The 22,896-nt window shown below is 48.6% G+C and overlaps 1 protein-coding gene across 12 annotated transcripts in view; it reads left to right on the top strand.

Moving 5' to 3' along the window:
- ZNF532 (zinc finger protein 532) overlaps positions 1–22,896 on the top strand; it is a 110,697-nt gene that overhangs the window by 32,770 nt on the left and 55,031 nt on the right. For all 12 annotated transcript variants that reach the window (XM_058691939.1, XM_058691944.1, XM_058691943.1 and 9 more), the window contains one exon: positions 15,973–18,335. In XM_058691939.1, coding sequence (XP_058547922.1) covers positions 15,990–18,335 — 2,346 coding nt within the window. In that variant the 5' untranslated portion in view covers positions 15,973–15,989. The remainder of the gene's footprint in view (positions 1–15,972; positions 18,336–22,896) is intronic.

Raw genomic sequence — 22,896 nt, 5'->3', positions numbered from 1 at the left:
TAAGACTGGAGGCACCTCCGCGTTAGGAGGAAGGCCATACATTTTGAAGTGAAATAAGATGTGATAAGGAACCAGGGCCGTCACCCTGTAAAGTACCTCCTTTTCCTCCAGCCAAACCATCGTCGCCTCCAGCCTTCTTCACTTTCTGGCCTCGAAAACATTTATTTGGTTTTCCTTTTTTTTTTTTTTTTTTCTGTTTTGTTTTACCATTCTGACAAATCAACAAAGAGGAAGGAAATAGCATATTTTACTATTGAAAAAAAGATTTATCTTGAGAGAGCGAGCGACCGGGGGAGGGGCAGAGAGAGAAGGAGAGAGAGAGAGAGAGAGAGAGAGAGAATCCCAAGCAGGCTCCGCACTGTCAGCGCAGAGCCTGACACAGGGCTCAATCTCATGAGCCTTGAGATCATTACCTGAGCCCAAATCAAGAGTCGGATGCTCAGTCGACTGAGCCACCGGGGTGCCCTGGAGAAAGCGTTTTCAATTTTTTTTGTAAGTTTATGTATTTATTTTGAGAAAGAGTCAGTGTGAGCTTTAGTGGGGGAGACGTAGAGAGAGGGGGAGAGAAAGAATCCCAAGCAGGCTCCACGTTGTCAGTGTGGAGCCCCATGTGGGGTGTGGACCCCCGAGCCGCGAGATCTTGACCTGAGCTGAAATCAAGAGTCGGACACCTAACCGACTGAGCCACCCAGGTGCTCCCCCAAAATAGCATTTTAATGCCGACGTGTTTGTGCTTTCCACGTATTATTTATTTTCATTTATACAACAACGCAGTGCAGTGGCTGTTACTCTTAGTTCCCATTTTGAACTCCCCTTCGGAGAGCGGAGAGTGATGTGAAGGAATAGACGGGAAACTCTGTGGAAGATACTTGAAATGATCGCAGGATGTCCGGTCAGAAATATCGCCCAGGTCCTTTGACTGGCTATCTTAGCTAGAAATAAAAATTAGGTTTGAACCTCCCTGAAGTGAGAGGCGTGCCCTCCTCTCCAGGTTTTCAGTTAGTAAGAGCAGGTAGCATTTTTTGCTCCTGTTATCTTTGTATACTCTTCATGTAACAATTACTTAGTTAAGATGGTAAGTTTTGTGTGGCACCTGGGTGGCTCAGTCGGTTAAGCGTCACAGTCTCACGTTTCGAGGGTTGGAGCCCCGCGTTGGGCTCTGTGCTGACAGTTCAGAACCTGGAACCTGCTTCACATTCTGTGTCTCCCTCTCTCTCTCTCTCTCTCTCTCTCTCTCTCTCTCTCTCTCTGCTCCTCCCCCCCCCCCCAAATAAACATTATAAAAAAAAGTCAATTTTGTGGAATGTGTATTTTACCACAGTTAAAAAAAAAATTAAATGTCTACCTTGTATACCCTGTGTGTGGGCCATTCCTTACATTGGCCTGGTGATACATGTGGATTTTGGTGCACGACTGGGAGATTGTTCTAAGGAAAGGGCAGAGGACTTGCCGTTTATCGTCGTCAAAGTTTGGAACAGCAAACCCCATTTACATTGCTATCGTGGAAGGAAAGACCGGCCTTGTTAGTGTCTAAAAGCATGGTGAGAGGTGTGAATAGTTCATTGATTTCCATGTGACCTGTACAACCAAACCTTTATTTAGGGGAGACCTATTATTTTTATAGGCTGTTGTCTTACGCATGCAATTGTCAGTGACCCACGTGTCACATTACTTGCCATTGGGCAGAAAGAGACTCCCAAATAAATCATTTAACATCTTTGGCCACAAACTGGGGCCAGCTGTAGTAGCAGAAGATCATCTCTGTCATTTTGTGTGCAGAAAGCATGGAATATGTAAGCTTTGGGAAATTCCCTTCCCTCCCCTCCTCCCTCCCTCCCTCCTTCCCTCCCTCCCTCCCTCCCTTCCTTCCTCTCTCCCTCCCTCCCTCCCTCCCTTCCTCCCTCCCTTCTTCCCTCCCTCCCTCTCTTCCTTCCTTCCTTTTTTTTTTTTTGTTTTAAAGATTTTATTTTTTAAGCAGTCTCTATACCCAAAGTGGGGCTCGAACTCACAACTGGAGATCAGGAATCACAGGCTCCACCAACCGAACTAGCCAGGCGCCCCTGGAAGTTCTATTTCTGATAAACTTTGGTTTAAAAGTCGGTAAGTCATTTTGATTAGTCAGTGGCTGACCTTGAGGCAGATTCTTGGTAAGAGGATAAAAGGGAAAATTAATCTCCACATGTAGAGAGCGATTACGTAAACGCTTTGGGAATACCGTGTTTGTAATGCTTTGGCCGGCGTTGTTTGCAAGGTCAGGTGAGGAGGTTACCCATCTTCTGCTTGTCCCAGCCCCCTCTTTACACTGTAACCGCCCCCCCCCCCCCCCCAGCTGGCTCTTCATTATCTCTCTCTTACTCGCTTTTATTTATTTATTTTTTTAAATTTTTTTTTAAAGTTTATTCATTTTTCAGAGAGAGAGAGAGAGACAGAGTATGAGCAGGGGAGGGGGAGAGAGAGAGGGAGACACAGAATCCGAAGCAGGCTCCAGGCTCCGAGCTGTCAGCACAGAGCCTGACGCGGGGCTCGAACTCACAAACTGTGAGATCATGACCTGAGCTGAAGTCGGACGCTCAACCGACTGCGCCACCCAGGCGGCCCTCTTACTCGCTTTTAAAAACACTAACCGAAGTCCCTGGTTTCTTTACATTTACTCTGTTTTTACCCGCTGCCCTATTCTGTCCCAGCAGCCCATCCAGGACCTCACGTTATATTCAGTCATCACATCTCCTTAGTCTTTTCTTGGCTGTGATGCTTTCTCGGGCTCCCCTGGTTTTTCACGACCTTACAGCGTTTTGAGTAGTGGTCAGGCATTTTGTGGACTGTCCGGCAATTGGCGTTTGTCCAGGGTGTTTCTCGTGGTGAGGCTGGGGGAATGTGTTTCTGGGATAACATGTGTTCTCGCCACATCAAGGGGATGTGCTATCCATGTGAGTCCTCACTGTTGATGTTGACCTTGGTCACCTGGCCCAGAGAGTGTTTGTCAGGCTCTTCCCCTAAACTTACTCTTTTCTTTCCCCTTTCCATTCCGTCCTCTTTAGAAGAAAGTCACGTAAGGAGTGGGGAGTTACTTTTCACCTTCATAAGGACGGGGCATCTATGTAAGTTATTAAGTTATTTGGAATTCCTCTGTACAGATTTGTCTGCTTTCTCCCATTTATATTTTCAATCTTTAAATTTTTTTTTTTCAACGTTTTTTATTTATTTTTGGGACAGAGAGAGACAGAGCATGAACGGGGGAGGGGCAGAGAGAGAGGGAGACACAGAATCGGAAACAGGCTCCAGGCTCCGAGCCGTCGGCCCAGAGCCCGACGCGGGGCTCGAACTCACGGACCGCGAGATCGTGACCTGAGCTGAAGTCGGACGCTCAACCGACTGAGCCACCCAGGCGCCCCTATATTTTCAATCTTTTAAAAAAAATTTTTTTTTAATGCTTATTCATTTTTGAGAGACAGAATGAGACAGAGCGCAAGCGAGGGTGGGGCAAAGAGAGAGGGAGACACGGAATCCGAAGCAGGGTCCAGGCTCTGAGCTGTCAGCACAGAACCCAATGCGGGGCTTGAACTCAAGAACGGTGAGATCATGACCTGAGCTCAAGTCGGACGCTCACCCAACTGATCTACCCAGGCCACCACCCCCCCACCCCCATTTTTTTTTTTTTTTTTTAAAAGATTGAGAGTGAGAGCTTGAGCAGGGGAGAGGGGCAGAGGGAGAAGGAGAGATCATTGCCTGAGCTGACATCAAGAGTCAGATGCTCCACCGACTGAACCACCCAGGCTCCCCTATTTTAATCATTTCTATCATTACGGACTCATGGGTTTTTATTTTATACTTTGAGATATAATCCAGCACTGCTTTACCTGTTGCTCAAATTGTACAAGCCTTGGCCACTGGGAGCTTTTTTCAGTTGATCTGTGTGTTCCTTTGACAAGCCCCTGTCAATGTAGCTGTTTCGTTTTGGGGCACTTTCTTACTTCCTGGCACTCCCAAGGTGCCCCAGTTTCTTCTCGTGCATTTCCTGCCAGATCGTAGAATCGGCCATTTGTCCAAGGAACCCTGGTTCCTTTTAGTGGAAAATGGTGTCAGAAACCAAGATCCGTGTACTGGGTATCCCCACTTTTGGTCTTCGCAAGGCATCTGCCCTAGCACTGGGCTCACCGTCTCAAATGACTCACTTTCCTCTTCCTCTTGTCGAACCTTTCAATAAGACTGCGCAGAGTTGGTTTGTGTAGCTTCAGGTTTTAGAAAACTACGTCAATACAAAATCATTATTTCTTGCGTGGGGAGTTAAGCTGCTTTTTTGTGTGGTCTGAGCTCCGGTGTTGACACTAGATAGAAATCTGGCTAACGGGATTGAATTTAGGTTGATGATATTTTTGGTCTGTAGTTTGTATCTTTTAGTAGAGGTCCCAAGGATTTTTACAGATTTGTGAATCTTAGGGAGATAGTTAAAAACTCACTAAAATTAAATTTTGAGCATTTGGTTTTATGAAGGCAACATAAATCGATGAAATCAAATGGACTTGGGAACTAGAGATTTGCATTTGTCTTTCCCAGTTTACAGTCTAGCCTCGATGACAGAGAATGCCAAGAGTAGTGACAGAGTTAAATGAAGGAGATTAAAGTGTAGGTGGCTGGAATAATATAACATTTACATCTTCAGGATGTAATTTCTTCTATATTTGATCTCTATGGGAAACGCTATACCAGAACCACTTTCTTACTGAGTGTGGGTCTCAAAACACATGGAGGTATATATTATTTATTTATTTTTTTGTTCTTCACATCACGTTAATTATTGGTGGTTCTTTTTTTTTTTTTTTAAATAGACTCCACGCCCAGTGTTGAGCTCAATGGGGACTTGAACTCACAACCCTGAGATCAAGGCCTGAGCTTAAACCAAGAGTCGGATGCTTTACCGACTGAGCCACCCAGCGGCCTGACTGATTTTTCTTTATTAACTAATTCTCTAAACTTAAGAGTTTTATATAATTATTGGGGCTCCGCTGGGGAGGGTTCTGAGGATTCGGAGGAGGCACAGCTCTCAGGTCTTGGCCTTCTCCAATGTCCCACCATTTCAGAGGACAGAGCCGCTGTTTGTGGGAAATGGTGCAAAGTCTGAAGTGCTGTGTGTGTGTGTAAACTGTAGTTGTGCACTGGTTTGGGGGCTGTAGAGATCAGGTGGGCTCAGGCAAGGGCAGTGCCCCTGCGCCTCTGCTCTGGGCATCTTGCCCATCCGTCTCTCCCGTTCTGACCTGGGGTCATTTAAGCCCCAGCCTCCAGCTCTGATCCCGACCGAGGCTCATTCCTCGGCCCGTGGGTTCTGTGCGGGACCTCCCCCCGGGCCCCTCAGTGCCAGCCTCCCCACCTGAGGGTGCTGCCCACTTACTGTCTTCCCTTCCCTCGCTCAAGTCCAGATACCCGGCGATGAGGACGGTTAGTGATCACAAACCGTTCTCCACAGTGGGTCCTGAATGCGTGGCCGGGTAGGTGTCCTGGCCATAGCGGTGGGTCTCCCGTCTGGTTGTGGGATGAGAAGAGTAGGAAACATCCCTTAAAATTCTCTGACCAGCGGCCACTCTTGCTCGCTGTGCTTTACGCGCTGTGTGTTTGATGATGACGACCTTCTCTCTAAATATCTAACTACCAGTCCTCCCCTGTCCCCGGGGTCGCGTTCAGGTACCGTTTGCTCACCTCTGTGTTTAGGTGGAGAATTTTCTGACACAAAGAGGTCAGAGCAAAGGGACGGTAGGTGTGGAAGGGGTGTTCTGCCCTCCCACCTGTTGTCTGCGTGTTGTGTAGCTGGGACAGTAAATGCTCAGTCTTTCCACCAGGGTTTGTTAATAGAAACCAACGTGTTCCGGGGACTGTGGTATGGGTGGGTTTTGTATGCTCTTGCTTGTTACTGTCAGCGCAGTGACAAAGCGTGTAGGTTGGTCCGTTATTTCCTAGAGCGGCAGAAAGAAGTAGATGGGAAGTTCATCACGTCCCTCCGTGCCTCCCGTCCATTATTCACCGAACACCTACTCCTTACAGCTGGTAAGCGAACCATGTGGGAAAAAGTTTAAACTTCGTAATAATCAATAACGTAGAAATTGGTGTATAGTAAGTTACCTTTTGGCCACCTTCGGCATTTGCTAATGAATATGAAGTCGAGGGACAAGGAGCAACTAATGTAACTCTGATGCATAGTGGCAGCAGCAGAAATCGTTAGAGCCTTTTGGGAAATCATCATGGGACCTTTGGTCAGATCAGAATTTGGGGACTCCTGCGTTCCTCTTTTCAGAGACTTAGAATATTCGTCACTAGCTGGCTGCCGAAAGGAAGTCTGTTCGGTGTAGAAAAATCCAGCTTTTCCTGGGTGCGCTTACTTCAGCCTTGTGCTTGTGAAAAGCCTAATAAGATCCTATGGAAGCCGCGTGTGTCTCACAGTGTGTAAAATGCTGCCCGGAGGTTTTCAAGGTTTTCCCAGAGAAAGTGAGTGTCACCGACATAACACAGTCGGGGCTCAGGAGGAACAGGTTGGGAGGGAACACTTGGTCATATGGTTGGGGGAGCCAAGCGGAAAACCGGCAGTTTAGAAAGAGGACTCTTCAGGTAGGGTTAGATGGCAGAGTTCTGTGAATGTGCGCTGTGGCCGGGACCCTGGGAGCTGCTGCTCTTGCCCTTTGAACACAGGTAGATGCAGAGTCTGACGGGACCCACGGGGGAGGAGGGGAGAGCCAGGGAGTCGGGGGAAGCCTGGTGGCCTCCTGGCGGTGCTGCGGGGTCCACGGGAGAGAAAGATGGCCGGTCGGGGAATGAAATTCTGCTGCAAGGCCACGGGCAGTGGGAAAGGACATAGGCGATGGAACGGGCACGAGGCAACGGGGACTGGGAATGGGCTGTCGTACGGAGTGTTTTGTAGCTGCGAGGCACCTGCTTGATGTCATTTAGTAGCTACACGCTATTAAATGATTGTACGTGTCTTCATGAAACTGTTTTGAAATTATTGTAAATTGCAGAAAAGTTGCAAAAATAACGCAAAGAGTTTCTATGTGCCCTTTCCCCAGCTTTCCCTAACCACCTTGCCTAATTGTAACACTGATCCAAACTGAACAATTACCATTGATCTAACACTACTCACGATTACAGGCTGTACCCCAGTCAGCAGTTTTGGGACTGACTGTGGAGGACAAGACGTGCGCAGTTTTCTTCCTCTCCAGCCTCTCGTGTACAGTCAGAATTGCGTTTTCCCATTAACTTCAGCTAGTTCTTTTCTTCCCTCTGTCTTCTGCACGCCGATACTACTCACCGTGATGTAGTTAGGTTCTTTCTTACAGTTGCTCTTTCATTTGGGGCCTCCCATCATTCCTGGTTGTCTTCCCCGCCTCCATTTTCATACAGTAAAGTTCTCTGGGTTTTAATAAATGCATAGAAGTGTGTGTCCACCCCCAAAATTGTGATGCAGAGTAGTGTCTTCCCCCCCCCCCCCAAATTCCTTCCTGCAGCCCCTGGATTGTAGCAGTGGTATCAGGAGAGTGGATCGCAGAGGGGCCGGCAGGGATCCGGAGGTACAGAATTTGTCCCAGCGATCCGAGTCCTTGACTAAAAGCAGCATGCCAGGAACCCGAAGAGGTCTCCCCTGGTGCCTGCCGTCTCTGAGGCCAATTGCAGGGAGAAAAAGGGACAGAGCAGGAAAGAGGGAAGGGGGAAGGTGAGGAACCACCTCTGTCCTCTGGCAGCGTGGGAGTCAGCAGTGTGGAAGAGAGCATCGTGAAGCTGAGTGAGACGGGGGAGGTAGGGCTCCCGGGGGGATAAGTGCAGGGGTCTGCTCTCTGCCCTGGAGATCGTCTTGGCCGCTGGAGAGGCCTCCGTGGGCCAAGCAAAGGAAACCTTCATGGCTGAGCTTTGAGCGCTTGGATCTAAGGGTGACCTTCTTTAGGGGGATGACGAGGGACGTGGGCCAAGGATTGCAGGTTGAGCTTTGGGAAGGGCTGAGGTTTGTAGAGGCCCTTTGCTTATGTGGAGGGACGTTCCCCTGGCTGTTCCTGCAGGGCTGGGGAGAGGGGACGGGCCAGGAGGGCAGGGAGGAACCTGCTGGCATAGCCTTGAGGACAGTGCGGATGTGCAGGAAAGCTGCTGTGTTTTATTCTTGTATCTCCCAAGGTTGTGCCCTGATTAAGTGGTGCTGTGTTTATATTTCCAGAAGGGTTTTGAACTTTCACATCAGTTCTATTTCACATCGGGAACATCCAGTGTTAACTGAAGAAGGAAACAACACTTCCTTGGCCAAAGTATCTGCGGATCGAGAATTAATGCAAGGATCATACTGAGATTAATATGAGGATTTAGTGAAACAAGTGAACATCTATTCTGGATAAATAGCAACCATATCTACTAATTTCTTGTTAATTCATCCAGAATCCACAAAACATACACTCTGTTCTTTTCACCCTGTGTGTAAAGTGTCTTTTCACACACCACATGGTACCCTGGCGTAGGCTGTGTAGAAAATGTTCTTCTGCCCTTGGGGGGGGGAGTGGTGGGTGCATAACCAGACCCCCAACCAGTGCAGAAAGGTGGGAGGTGGTGATGCCACAGGTTACCCTTCCACCCTGTGGCTGCAGAAGAACCTGTAGACCTACCAGGTGCTCTGGCTTATTGTTAAGATTCATCAGGGTCTGATGAGTGTGGAGGAAAAAGGTAGAATGAACATTTTCCTTTAGCATCTTGTCACTTGCAGGGAGCCTTCAAATGGCATGTAATTCTTAAGAGATTCTCCGTAGATCCATTTGTTACTGCTTGGTTTTCTTCAGAGCTGTGCACACTTTGGTGTGTACGTGTGTGTATATGTGTGCGTGGGTGTTTTTATTACGATCATTTTTTTTCATGTTCTATTTTTGAGAGAGATGGGGAGAGCGTGAGTTGGGGAGGGGCAGAGAGAGACGGAGACAGAGGATCTGACACACTGACAGCAGTGAGCCCGACGTGAGCCCGATGCGGGGCTTGAGCCCAGGAACCTTGAGATCATGACCCGAGCCGAGATCAGGAGTGGGGCGCTAACCTACTGAGCCCCCCAGGGGCCCCAAGGCAGAGGTTCTTAACAGCTGCTCCAGGGACTGAGCTGATCAGATTTTTTCCCTTTCTTTGAAACACCGCAAAACAGACATCTGTTCCCAGCTGGTTTAGGCCAAGTGCATAAGTGCGGGGCCGACCTGTGTAACTGAACCTGCTTGGTATTTGGAATGGAATTGCAGTGAGAAAATATTTTTCTTTTATAAGCAATTCAGATTCAAGTGGGACGGATAGAAGTGGAAGGCAGAAGGTCAGTTGAGGATAAAGGGATGTGATTTCTTTCTTTCTCCCCTTCCCTTTTTCTTCCCCTGTTTTTTTTTTCCTTCCTTTTGTGGATGGGAGATATAATGGTGGGGAGCCCAGAGAATACTAAAGGTGAGAGAGGTGCTGTTGATAGAGGAAGAACCAAAGGTCTGCAGGCTAGGATAATGGGGAAAATGTGGGCAGCCAGGAGAAAGCAAGTCCCATTTATGTCTTTGAAGACTCGGTAAAAACCAGGAGTGCTAGATTCATTTTCTAGGAGGAACAAATTGAATGCGAAACACTGCTTAATGTTAACGTGTTGTAAGAATGTTATATATATGTATATATAATATATATTAACATGTATGTTATATATATTTACGTTTAGTTTGGGGGGAGAGAGAGAGAGAGAGAAAGAGAGAATGAGTGGGAGCGGGGCAGAGAGAGAGGGGGACAGAGGATCCAAAGCAGGCTGTGTGCTATCAGCACGGAACCCGATGTAGACGGGGCTCAAACTCAGGAACCGTGAGATCAAGACCTGAGACCCAAGTCTGTCGCTCAACCAACTGAGCCCCCCCAGGCACCCAAGAACATTTTGTATTTGAAGGAAAGGTAAGGGGGTTAGAAATATATGTTAGACTCATTACTCTGTTGAATTATTTCTTTAAAAACGGCTTCAGTGTCCGCACAGTGCTAGAAAATAGTGACAAATGTGGTCTCCCCAAAAGAATAACAGACGTGGTATTATTTTAGTTGTTCTGTGGAAAGTTTGTATAATACCTACAAGGTGGTCAGTATATACTAGGATTATGACGATTCAGAGTTTACTGGTTTTCATGAAAGAAAAGGTTAGTTTCCGCATTTAAACGGGAAATCGATGTGTTTTCACTGCTCAGATTGACTTTGCATATCCGTTTTGGAGGCAGAACCTGGACCGGGCCAGGCCTGGATTTAGGCCGGGTCAGGCTCGTGTAGGCACATCCCTGGGGATTATCTGAAGTTAGTGTTCACTGGGAAGGTGACGCCTGGGCCTTTTACGCTGGCATTCTCTAGTTTAAAACTGGGAAACTGCTCCACGAAGAAGTGTCTTTTACCGGAAAGTGTAAGAAGTATGATGAAGGGGTGAAAAAGGTTTTCTTAAATCTTTCTTTTGACTTGGTGACTTTGGACTTTTGCCAACAAAGACGAACTAGCTTTCTATAATTTTAGGGCTTTGGTAACAAAGGAAATGTTTGGTCTGTGTCATAGGAGAGAATCAAGCGATCATGTGACAGACCCGAGTCCTTTCAATTTCCTTTTTTGTAAACAGGCCTCGCATTCTCCCTGCAGATACTTTCACTGTCTTTGGGGGAAAGGGCATTCTACATTAAGCGCAAATGCTGTTAGTGAATTATAGGTTATTTATATGGGGTTTAGGTTTAAATTAAAAGACTGTTAGTGCCTTTGAAGGAAGGTATGTTTTATAGAGTACAAATGAAATGAAAGGCATTGTTACAATAAAGCTAATTCCGTCTGATAATCAAGCTGTGCAGGGAAGGAGAAGCTAAAGTCAGTCCTTTCTCTATTACCTTTCTTTTATAAAAGATCACCTATTTAGAGAGAGAGAGAAAGAGCGAACTGGGGAGGGGCAGAGGGGAGAGAGAGAATCCCAAGACCCCGTGCTGCCTGCGCAGAACCCAGCCTGGGGCTCGATCTGACGACTGTGAGATCATAACCTGAGCCCAAATTAAGAGTCGGATGCTAACCCAGTGAGCCACCCAGGTGCCCCTATTACCTTTTAAAAGAGAAGTCTGAAATTTACTTTTGTAACATTCTCAAAACAGTGGTACCTAGGAATTGGGGTGAAAAATGGTGAACACTTTCAAATGTAAACCTCACTCTTTGTCCCTGATGTAACTGGGAAGTGAAGAGGGAGTGAAACATTTTTCTTCCCCTCCAAGTGGAAAATTTGCTCTGGCCTTCCTGAATGCGGGAAGGGAACGGCTAAGAGGCCCGCGTGATTGTGGGGATGGAAAACATTTCTGTAAACCATACAAGAAGTGTGAAGTTACAGAGAGCGGGATTCATTACATGATTCTACAAGCCCGCAGAGGTGAGGCCTTAACATGACTCTACAAGCCCGCAGAGGTGAGGCCACCGCCGGGTGAGCTTAGGTTTCTGGCAGCACGGCTGCTCCTGTGGGGCCCTGCCCTCACGCTGTCCTGCCTGTCCTGGGTCCTCACCCTTCACATCCTTCAGGTGAACTAGGAGGGCCGACTCCTGGTTTTCAGAACCACTGCTAATTCCCTCTTACCTCTTCGAAATGTCCCATTACTTCACCCTCAAGTTCGCCCTCTTCCCGCAAGAGAAAGCGACACAGGTGGACAGGAGAGCAGGGTGTGTGGGCGCATTACTGCAGAGAACGAGTGGCTCCTGTGTCAGGAATGTCTTCTCCCCCACCCCGGGGTTCCTCTCTGGGGTTTTCCAAACCTTAACTCTGCTTTAGTTGGGCGGATAGGAAAAGATACGGGCAGCGTGGTGGGCACTATCCTCCAGCCCGAATGGCAGGTCCCTGTCATGTAAACTGGAGAGGAAGAGGGTGAGATCCGTTTACTAACCTTCCAAGGATGCCTGGGTACCTGCCAGTTACACTGCGGATCCGGGCTGTCATTTGTTCAACGAGCTTTGTTTCACGCAGGACCTTTTATCCTTTCTTGGGATTGCGTGTCCCGGGCCCGTCACCCGTGGGTATTTGAATGGCCTCTTGCGTTCTTTTTGTTCCTGAGCCGACTGCCCTCTGGGACGAAAGATGCGGAACTGGATGATGTGTTTTGTTTACCCAAATTACAGGAGGAGGGCACGTGTCATAAATCCCGCGTCACCGAAAAAAAGGGATGGGGAGACCGAGGCAGAGCCTCGTCACCACCAGGGACGTCTAGAGCCTGGGTCCAAGCTTTGGATAAGTGGTGACTTAAAAAAACCGTTTTCAGGGGCTCCTGGGTGGCTCAGTCGGTGAAGCGTCCGACTTCGGCTCAGCTCATGATCTCGTGGTCTGTGGGTTCGAGCCCCGCGTCGGGCTCTGTGCTGACAGCTCGGAGCCTGGAGCCTGTTTCAGACCCTGTGTCTCCCTCTCTCTCTGCTTCTCCCCTGCTTGTGCTCTCCCTCTCTCTCTCAAAAATAAACAAACGTTAAAAAAATTAAAAAACAAAACAGTTTTCAGACTGTTTCACCTCCAGTGGGAGTTGGGTGGTAGTTCATGATTCTGTGTCTTGAGTTCTTTAAGAACCTCGATCTATAAACGTTGATCAATATGGTTGGTAAAGTTCGACCACAGGGACGGATGCTTTGCTAATGGCGATTTGATGGTGAGTTTTCATTTGTAACTGTAGTTTGCTGCTTAAAAATAACAGTAGTGACATTCAGGGATTCTTCCTAAGTGGGTGGACTGTTTCGTGGGTATTATCTGGCAGATGGAGTTTGCATTTCCTGTATTTTGCAGTTTAAATGTTCAATTTCATTCTAAAAGGAAGACCGTAATCACAGACTTGCCTCGCCATGGATATTTTCACAACGGTATTAGCCTAGAACTGTTGATGTTTTCTTCCCTCCGCACCTTTTATCTGGGCTCTAGTTTGATGCTGGGGATACACCGTTCCCTGTCCAGTCCCACAGGCACCTATCTGAGACAGTGCTGGCCCGGGGTGTTTTCCTCTGGGCTAAGCCGACCATCTAGGGAAAGTGCGGTGACTTTCTTAGTTCTGTTCTGAGACATGTGAACGCAAGGTGAGTTGTTCTTTAGCTCATCCCTGTCGAACCTGCGTGTTGATTTCATCTGTATGATTTTTTTTTTCAAATTTTTATTTAAATTCTAGTGAGTTAACATACAGTGCGATGTCGGTCTCAGGAGGAGAATTCAGTGATTCATCACTTCCATTCAACATCCAGAGCTCATCACAACAAGTACCCTCCTTAATACCCATCACCCGACTTCATCTTTTTTTTTCTTTTTTTAAGTATTTTTCTTTTTATTTTTGAGAGAGAGAGAGAGAGAGAGAGAGAGAGAGAGAGAGAGACACTGAGCGTGAGTGGGGGAGGGGCAGAGAGTGAGGGACACACAGAATCCGAAACAGGCTCCAGGCTGCCGAAGTGGAACGCTTAAACGACTGAGCCACCCAGGTGCCCCGGATTTCATCTTTAATAGTAGTTTTTCCCATCCAGATTATTAGAAGGGTTTGGATGTGTCCCACAGTGAGTGACCAAGCTGAGGGGGATGTCTTAGTACTGCTGATGGGTTTGTGGTTTATGTGAATTTTCACGGGGATGCATATTGTCACCTCAGTAGAAATTCTACCTTGACCCCGGTATAGTTATTTTTGCTAGGAATGCACGATCTTTTACAGATTATACACCCCACCCAAAAAAGTCATTAAATACTTTAGTAAAATGTGGAAGACAATCTCTCAGTGATTTAAAGCAGATTTTAATGAGGAACAGCTGTTAAGTATTGAAAAGGAAAGAGTCTAACTCTGGAAAACAGTATGGAGGTTCCTCAAAAAACTAAAAATAGAACTACCCTACGACCCAGCAATTGCACTACTAGGCATTTATCCAAGGGATACAGGTGTGCTGTTTCGAAGGGACACGTGCACCCCCATGTTTATAGCAGCACCATCAACAATAGCCAAAGTATGGAAAGAGCCCAGATGTCCATCGATGGATAAATGGATAAAGAAGATGTGGCATATATATACAATGGAGTATTACTCGGCAATCAAAAAGAATGAAATCTTGCCATTTGCCACTATGTGGATGGAACTGGAGGGTATTATGCTAAGCGAAATTAGTCAGAGAAAGACAAATTTCCTATGACTTCATTCATATGAGGACGTTAAGACACAAAACAGATGAACATAAGGGAAGGGAAGCAAAAATAATACAAAAACAGGGAGGGGGACAAAAACATAAGAGACTCTTAAATATGGAGAACAGAGGGTTACTGGAGGGGTGTGGGAGGTGGGATGGGCTAAATGGGGAAAGGGCACTAAGGAATCTACTCCTGAAATCATTGGTGCACTATATGCTAACTAACTTGGATGTAAATTTTAAAAAGTAAAAAAGAAAGTTAAAAAAAAAAAAAAAAGGAAAGAGTCTAGGAATACGTATCTATGCATCAGGCTGATTCTTCCATGGAATGTTGCCTAAAATTAGCTATATACCCCTTCCCTTCTACATTGGTTTTTTTGTTTCCTATTTTTCCTCTCTTCCTGGTTGCTTGCCTCCATCCACTGCAGGGAGAGGGAATAGGCCCTTAGAGATTCCCTTCCTTCCTGAGGATCCCAGAGCTAGTGAGTGACGGGGGCTGGGTCTAGGCCCAGCTTCCGGTTAGAAATCCAGTGTGCTCGTGCCTGACTTTGTGGCATGGTAGTCATGTAGCATTTATGGTGTCACAGTGAGTGAGACATTGCCATCTTTAGTCAGCTGACAGGCTAGTAGGAACGAAGAGACAAATGTACGCCGTGCCGCATACCAGAAAATACTGGAAACAGGTGGAGTGCTCTGGGGTTCAGGCAGGAGAGAGATCTCTCTCACAGTGGAGTTACATCTGATTACATGTCCTCTGCAGGTGGGCAAAGGGTGCCCTTTAAAGACCCCAAGCATTTCACGTGTTTGCAATTGATCCTTCATCTGTAGTAATGGCCGTGACTGTCCATTTTCCTAAAACCGTGTCCTCCTACTGCCCAGGGCGTTGCTGACATTCATAGAACGTTCTCCACCCCCATCTAGCCCCAGTGCAGAGAAGACCTCCCTTCTCCCAGGCTCTGCCACACCCTGGGGTCCATGTTGCTCCACGCTGAGAACAGTGTCATGGCAGGGTCATCCTCAGCCGCCACAGCCACGTGGACCACTGTGCTGGATGAGTGGCAATCAGGAAATGGCTGTGTGTTACCTTAACCACTAAAAGCAGTGAACCAGAGAGGGAAAAAGAAGGGACGTTATACTTTTCTGCCAGGAGAGTATTTTTTTCCCTAACATAATAGAGGAAAGTAGGATTCAATAAAAACGGATGGAATAAGCTCCTTAGGATTTTTTTTTTTTTTTTTTTTTTTTAAATCTCAGGTGGAACTTTATTAGCAGTAGACATTATGTGATGGGTTGGGATGCTCCTTTGTTCCGTGGGCGGGTCGAGATCTGTAATTGGTTTTTTGTTTTTTGTTTTTTTTTTGATTGTCACATATTCCTTTTAATGCAAGAGGCCAAACGTGGTGGTGACTATAATCGTGCTAATTTTGCCGGGAGAATCGAATGGTGTAGAGATCGAAATAGGTTCGGGAATAGCTTTTTGTGAAGACAGCGTGATGAGTCCAGTGATGCATGGCAAGTTTTCTGGGTGTTACGTCGAAACCTACTCTTCGTGCCGTCCCGGTTCCAGTCGGCTTCCCTCTTGTTAGAGAGGTGCCATGCTGGGAATGCTGTGTGGCATTCTGGAGAAATCAGTTTGAAGCTGTGATTACCCAGGTTTTACCCATGTTCTCTGGACGTTTGTTCACTCAGAGTCCCCTCGCTGTAAGAAGGGTAGTTATCAACTTGCTCTCTCTTCGGTCATCGTCACTGTGTTTGTGTAAATCCTATAGGGATATTTATCCCATCGTTACCAAGTTTTCCTTGCTGATGGAATTGTTTCTGTTCGCTTAACAGAACATCTGATCAAATTCATGACCATGGGGGATATGAAGACCCCAGACTTTGATGACCTCCTGGCAGCATTTGACATCCCAGACATGGTCGATCCGAAAGCAGCTATTGAGTCTGTACACGAGGACCAGGAAAGCCACATCAAGCAGAACGCCCATGGCGACGAGGACTCCCACACACCGTCCTCTTCCGACGTGGGCGTCAGCGTCATCGTGAAGAACGTTCGGAACATCGATTCCTCCGAGGGCGCCGAGAAGGACGGCCACAATCCCACTGGCAACGGCTTGCACAACGGGTTTCTCACCGCGTCCTCTCTCGACAGTTACGGCAAAGATGGATCGAAGTCCTTGAAAGGAGATGCGCCTGCCTCGGAGGTGACTTTAAAAGACTCCACGTTCAGCCAGTTTAGCCCCATCTCAAGCGCTGAAGAGTTTGACGACGACGAGAAGATCGAAGTGGACGACCCACCGGACAAAGAGGACGTGCGTTCCGGTTTTCGGGCGAACGTGTTGCCGGGGTCGGCCGCCCAGCAGGACTATGACAAGCCAAAGGCGCTCGGAGGGGACGGTTTGAGCAAAACTGGAATCTCTCCTTCAGGCAATTTAGATAAAAACAGAGTCGTTAAGAGAGAGACAGAAACAAATTCCCTAAATCTGAGTGTTTACGAACCTTTCAAAGCCAGAAAAGCAGAGGATAAGCTGAAGGAAAACTCTGAAAAGGTGCTTGAAAACCGGGCCCACGACGGGAAGCTGAGCTCGGAGAAGAGTGAACCCAGCCTCGGCAGCGTCGCGCTGTCGAGGTCAAAGCCATCGTCCAAGCTGTCCTCGTGTATAGCTGCAATAGCAGCACTTAGTGCTAAAAAGGCTGCTTCCGACTCCTGCAAGGAACCGGTGGCCGAATCACAGGGGGCCTCTCCGTTACCTAAAGAAGCAAACGATAGTCCCAGAGCCATGGAGAAGTCTCCTGAGTCCCAGAGCCTCATCGACGGGACAAAGAAAGTGTCCCTGAAGCAGCCCGATAGCCCCAGGAGCATCTCCAGTGAGAACAGCAGCAAGGGGTCTCCATCCTCTCCCGCAGGGTCGACACCAGCAATCCCCAAAGTCCGCATAAAAACCATCAAGACGTCTTCTGGGGAAATAAAGAGAACAGTGACGAGGGTGTTGCCAGAGGTCGATCTCGACTCTGGAAAAAAGCCTTCCGAGCAGGCGGGGCCCGTGATGGCGTCTGTGACGTCTCTCCTGTCCTCTCCGGCTTCGGCTGCCGTCCTCTCCTCCCCGCCCAGGGCGCCTCTGCAGTCGGCGGTGGTCACCAACGCAGTCGCCCCTGCGGAGCTGACCCCCAAACAGGTCACCATCAAGCCCGTGGCAACCGCCTTCCTCCCAGTGTCCGCCGTGAAGACGGCGGGATCCCAAGTCATTAATTTGAAGCTCGCTAACAACACGACGGTCAAAGCCACGGTCATATCTGCTGCCTCTGTTCAGAGCGCCAGCAGCGCCATCATCAAAGCCGCCAATGCCATCCAGCAGCAAACCGTTGTGGTGCCGGCATCCAGCCTGGCCAACGCCAAACTCGTGCCAAAGACTGTGCACCTCGCCAACCTTAACCTTCTGCCTCAGGGCGCCCAGGCCACCTCCGAGCTCCGCCAAGTGCTAACCAAACCTCAGCAGCAAATAAAGCAGGCAATAATCAATGCAGCAGCCTCGCAACCACCCAAAAAGGTGTCTCGGGTCCAGGTGGTGTCCTCCTTGCAGAGTTCCGTGGTGGAAGCTTTCAACAAGGTGCTGAGCAGCGTCAACCCGGTCCCAGTTTACATCCCCAACCTCAGTCCTCCTGCCAACGCAGGCATCACGTTACCGACCCGCGGGTACAAGTGCTTGGAGTGTGGCGACTCCTTTGCCCTGGAGAAGAGTCTGACCCAGCACTACGACCGACGCAGCGTGCGCATCGAAGTGACGTGTAACCACTGTACAAAGAACCTCGTTTTTTACAACAAGTGCAGTCTCCTTTCCCACGCCCGCGGGCACAAGGAAAAGGGGGTTGTGATGCAGTGCTCCCACTTGATTTTAAAGCCAGTCCCAGCCGATCAGATGATTGTCTCTCCGTCGAGCAATACTTCCGCTTCGTCCTCTGCTCTTCCGGGCTCCGCGGGAGCCGGCACACACACTGTAACGAAGATTCAGGCTGGCATCACCGGGACAGTCATATCCGCTCCCTCCAGCACACCCATCATTCCAGCTATGCCTCTAGACGAAGACCCATCCAAGCTCTGTAGGCATAGTCTGAAATGTTTGGAGTGTAACGAAGTTTTCCAGGACGAGACGTCGCTGGCCACACACTTCCAGCAGGCTGCAGATACGAGTGGACAAGTAGAGTATCCCTTACGTTTTGGTGTTTCGGTGACAGATCTGTAGAAATGAGTGCTCTAGACGATGCCCTTGATTTTCGGGGTGGGAACGCAATTAAATGGGAGTGCACGTGTGTGTGTGTGTGTGTGTGTGTGTGCGCGCGCGCGCGTGTGCGTGTGCGCGAGCGCACGAGGGAGAGGATTGTCTTCGGAGGCTTGAACAACGTTGAAATAACGAGTCTCGTTTTACAAACAACGTCTTTGGAAGACGAGGTCTTTTTTGACAGAAACTCTCTGTACGAGTTGAGTCACGGCGCCTTAGATGTGGGATAAACGCGCTCTTAATTGTTGGGTCACCGGTATATGTGTGGGAGGTCTGACATGGGGCCAATTGTAGTATCCTGCCATTGTATCAGGTGTTCAAATCAGGTTACATCACCAGTGTTCCTGGTTGTTAATGACAGTTCGGGGATTAAAAAAAATTCCTGTTACTTATAATTACTGCCTTTTGCAGTTAAACAGACTTACCGGTACCCACTTAACGTAGTGTGCCTGCTTACGAGAGACGCTGGTCCAGAAGTACGTTCAGTAATAGTCCCCAGTATGATGAAAAAGTGGAAAACCATCTCCGCTTGAACAGAATGCCTTCGCGTTTCCTCATAGCTTTTCATTTTTATTTTTATTTATTTATTATCTTTTGGGGCGCTGAGGTGTAGGTTGATGTTGGTGACATGCAGGTCACAGTGGACGTCAGTGGGCCCTTTTATCTCCTATCATCGTCTTCTCTCCACGAGCCACCATTTGGCCAAGGGATCGATCAGTGCGTTTTACAGATACGTGATACTTATCATTTGGAACTAACGGAACGTGTTGAATGAACCAAATTCAGGCTAGAGAGACTGTATGGTTTATTGTCCAAACGAGGAAGCTCATGAAATTGGAAGGGGGTGCTAGTTTGCGCCACTACTGGCTCGAACTTCTGTTTGTGAAGACCCACGGGTGATCCGCTTTGCTTTATTTGCCGCTGTCTTGTCGCCTGAGGTTGATGCTGTGCTCCAGAGGTCTCATAGAGCCGCCGCAATCCGTTTCCTCAAGGGCCGCTGCTGAGTTCTTTGTAGGGTTTGAGTCTGGGGAACAAAAGATCAAGAATACCTCAATAATTTTTTGTTCTCTGGATTTGCAGTTTAGTGGAGGTGGAAATGGTAGAGAGTTTTGAGAGCATCCTTGCAGCGTTGGACGTTACGTGTCCTCGGCCCAGACAGTGGAGCACTCCACAGAGTGGCCGACTAGTTCGGGCAGGCGGCGGCTGACATAGCTCTTCTACTGTGTCCTTGTGACAGCGCCTGGGGTCTTTCTGGGTGCCCTCTGACCTCGTCACTGCTTCATCAGAAGGGCCCTATTTCTTCACGTCTTAAAAGGATAGAGTTAAAAAAAAAAAACCAAACCCATTTCTTTCATTCTGTTTGTTCTCTTGCCTTGTTTCTACGTCCGCTGGTACTCTCCGTGGGGTGGCAGGGTGAGTCCTGGCTTCACAGGGTTCTCCTCACGTCTTGCCTCACCCGTGCGTGCTGGTCAGGATCTGGCATTTGGAGCCGCCCTCCCGTAGTCTGTTCTCTTGGGGAACCTTTGTTTTCTCGGAAGGGGAAGGGATGTGGGCTCAGAGAAAGGACTTTCCCTTCTTCCGTGTATCCCCCTAGTTTTTGTTCTCCGTTGACCGTTGAGGCTCACCAGCCAAACTAGCGTCAAACTGGGGTGGAGATTTCCCTCGGAGAAGGAGATTTACATCTTCTCTGTGTGTGTGTGTGTGTGTGTGTGTGTGTGTGTGTGTGTTGTGTGTGTGTGGTCGCTTTGCCTCGACTTCTGCGTTTTGCTGGGACAAGTGTATAGAGTAGCTCACGTGTTTCACCTGGAATACTTCGGAATGAGTCATGGCAGAATAGCTAACTCTAGGGCCAAATATGCACTGAGCTGAACGTTCCCCTTATTCCGCTCCCCCCCCCCCCCCCCCACTGCCCCCTGTTGTCTTTTCTTTCCCCACGTCTGCCTGGCTAAGTGTCCACTCAGCTCATATTTATACTCGGAAGCCTCGGCTGCCTGCACATCCAGGCGTGACTGGTTGGCAACATAAACGTGTCCCATGGTCTCCTCCTCCCGTTCCCCATCTCCCCTTCTCTTACTGGAGTCCTTGCCCAGAAGGCCCCCCTTCTTCATCGCCTTTCTTCTCCGACTAGGCCAGAGGACGGTTCTCCCGCAGACCCAGGCGGCCAGCCTTGTCTCTCGCTCGGCGGCCCAGCCTGCGCGGTGGTCTGTGGGAACGTTGCCGCTTCGTCAGCGCTCGGTTTAATTAAGCCCACCCCGAGTCTCTTCCATAGTCCGGGACGTTGGTAAGATCCATATGGCTGTTGCTGTGCTGGCCTCAAATGCAGCGGGAGCCAGGAGGGGTCCTCACCCATTGCTGTCACCCGGTGCGGGATCAGGTGACCCTGAGTGGGAGAGCTGGGGGCCGCAGACGGGAAGAACAGAAGAGAGAAGAGGGAAGGTTCTTCGTTGTGTCTTCTCTGCTTTGCCGTTCACGAGACTCTTGGCCAGTTCACAGTTTGTGGACTTCCGTTGGGAAAAAACAGTCTGGCTGTGTGAACCGGCCCCTCCCTGAGAAGGGCACTTAACACACGTCTTCTAACAAAATGTGGAAGCTGAGCTAATGGCACCTCAAGTACCAGTCTCTCTCCCGAACCCCGTCTTTCCCCTCTTGCCTGCCGCGGCCAGGTATTTAAAACGTGTACTTTCCTCTTCTCTTCTGACCTCCACGTTCTTGGTGATCCACCCGTGAACTGAGAGAGTGGACTGCCTCCCCCGAGTAGGGAACCCCCTGTGGCTCCCACCCCGGCTCTTGCTTCTGGAATGGGAATCCAGTGGGAGGTTAGTCCTGTGCCTGCAAGCTGCCGGCTTTCTCTTCTGGCTTTCCCGAGCCCTTCCCCGGGCAGGGTTCCCCCCGCCTGCACAGCAGTCTTAGTTAGGGAACCGTCCACAGCCGACTCCTGCACTGACCCTACTGCCGCCGTTGATTTTGAAGGTTCAAGGGCACGACTGTGGGCTCTCGCAGGACTAACAGGTCCACGACTCCTCATTCATCGCCTGCCAGCTTTTGACTTGACCAGGCCTAGAGACAGGTGTACTACTTCACGAGCAGCGGGAATGTCCTTCCTGCCCTCCCCCCTACCCGCCCCCCGCCCCCCACCCCCCAACCTCTACTTATAATTACTATAATCATGTCAAAGTTTTACCTGATTACTGCTCCAGTGCTCTGTGCTGACGTTCTGGTCTTCTTTCTCAAATCACTGAATTTTCTTAATTAAACTTTTTTTTTTTTTTTTTTTTAACTTTTTTTAACATCAGAGAGAGGGGGAGACACAGAATCTGAAGCAGGCTCCAGGCTCCGGGCTGTCAGCACGGAGCCCAGCGCGGGGCCTGAACTCGCAAGCTGTGAGATTATGACGTGAGCTGAAGTCGGATGCTTAACTGGCTGAGCCACCCAGGCGCCCCAGACTTTTTCTTTTTAAGTTGATTTGTTTATTTTGACAGAGGGAGAGAGGGAGAGAGGGAGAGAGGGAGAGAGGGAGAGGGAGGGAGGGAGGGAGAGAGAGAGAGAGAGAGAGAGAGAGAATGAACCAGCAGGAGAGGGGTGGAGAGAGAGGGGGACAGAGGATCCAAAGCAGACTCTGTGCTGATAGCAGAGAGCCTGATGTGGGGCTCAGACTCATGCTCCGTGAGATCGTGACCTGAGAGGAAGTTGAACGCTTAACCAACTGAGCCACCCAGGCCCCGTAAAGTTAAACTTTTTATTTTGGGATGATTTTAGATTCATGTAAAACAATACGGAGATCCTGTGTATCCCTTATTGGCTCTCCCCCAGTAGTACTCTGCAAAACTGTAGAACAGGATATAGACATCACTGCAGTGAATCTATAGAATATTTCCATAACCACTGGGAACTTTCAAACTGCCTTTTTAGAGCCACCCCTACCTGCTGCTTAACCCCCAGCAACCACTAATCTCTTCTCCATCTTTACAGGTGTTGTTATTTCAGGAATGCTTTATAAATGAAGCCACACCGTATGTAACCTTTGGGGACCGGCTCCTTCCCTGGAGATGCATCCAGGTTCTAGCGTGGACGAGTAGTTTGTTCTTTCAAACCACTGAGTAGTAGTCCATCCAAGGTTGTACCGCAGGGTGTATACCTTTCAGTCTTCTCGGGATGTCTGCATTGTTTCCAGTGTGGGGTGAATTTTGAATACAGCTGCTATAAACACTTGTACACAGGTTTTTGTGTGGACCTAAGTTTGAGTTTGCTGGGATAAAAGCCCAGGTAGACAATTGGTGGGTCGTATGCTGGTTGCACATTTATGTTTTTAAGAAACTCTTCCAGAATGGCTGAACCGTTTCTTATTCCTCGGACAGTGCATGAGTGGTCCGGTTTCTCTGCATCCTCACCAGCTTTAAAAAAAAGTTTTTTTAATGTTTATTTATTTATTTACGAGTGAGAGAGAGACAGAGCACGAGCCAGGGAGGGGCAGAGAGAGAGG

The sequence above is a fragment of the Neofelis nebulosa genome, chromosome 11, assembly GCF_028018385.1.
Source record: "Neofelis nebulosa isolate mNeoNeb1 chromosome 11, mNeoNeb1.pri, whole genome shotgun sequence".
In the NCBI taxonomy this organism is placed as follows: domain Eukaryota; kingdom Metazoa; phylum Chordata; class Mammalia; order Carnivora; family Felidae; genus Neofelis; species Neofelis nebulosa.
Note: the sequence above shows the minus strand (reverse complement) of the source record. Positions and strands in the feature narration are given on the sequence as shown.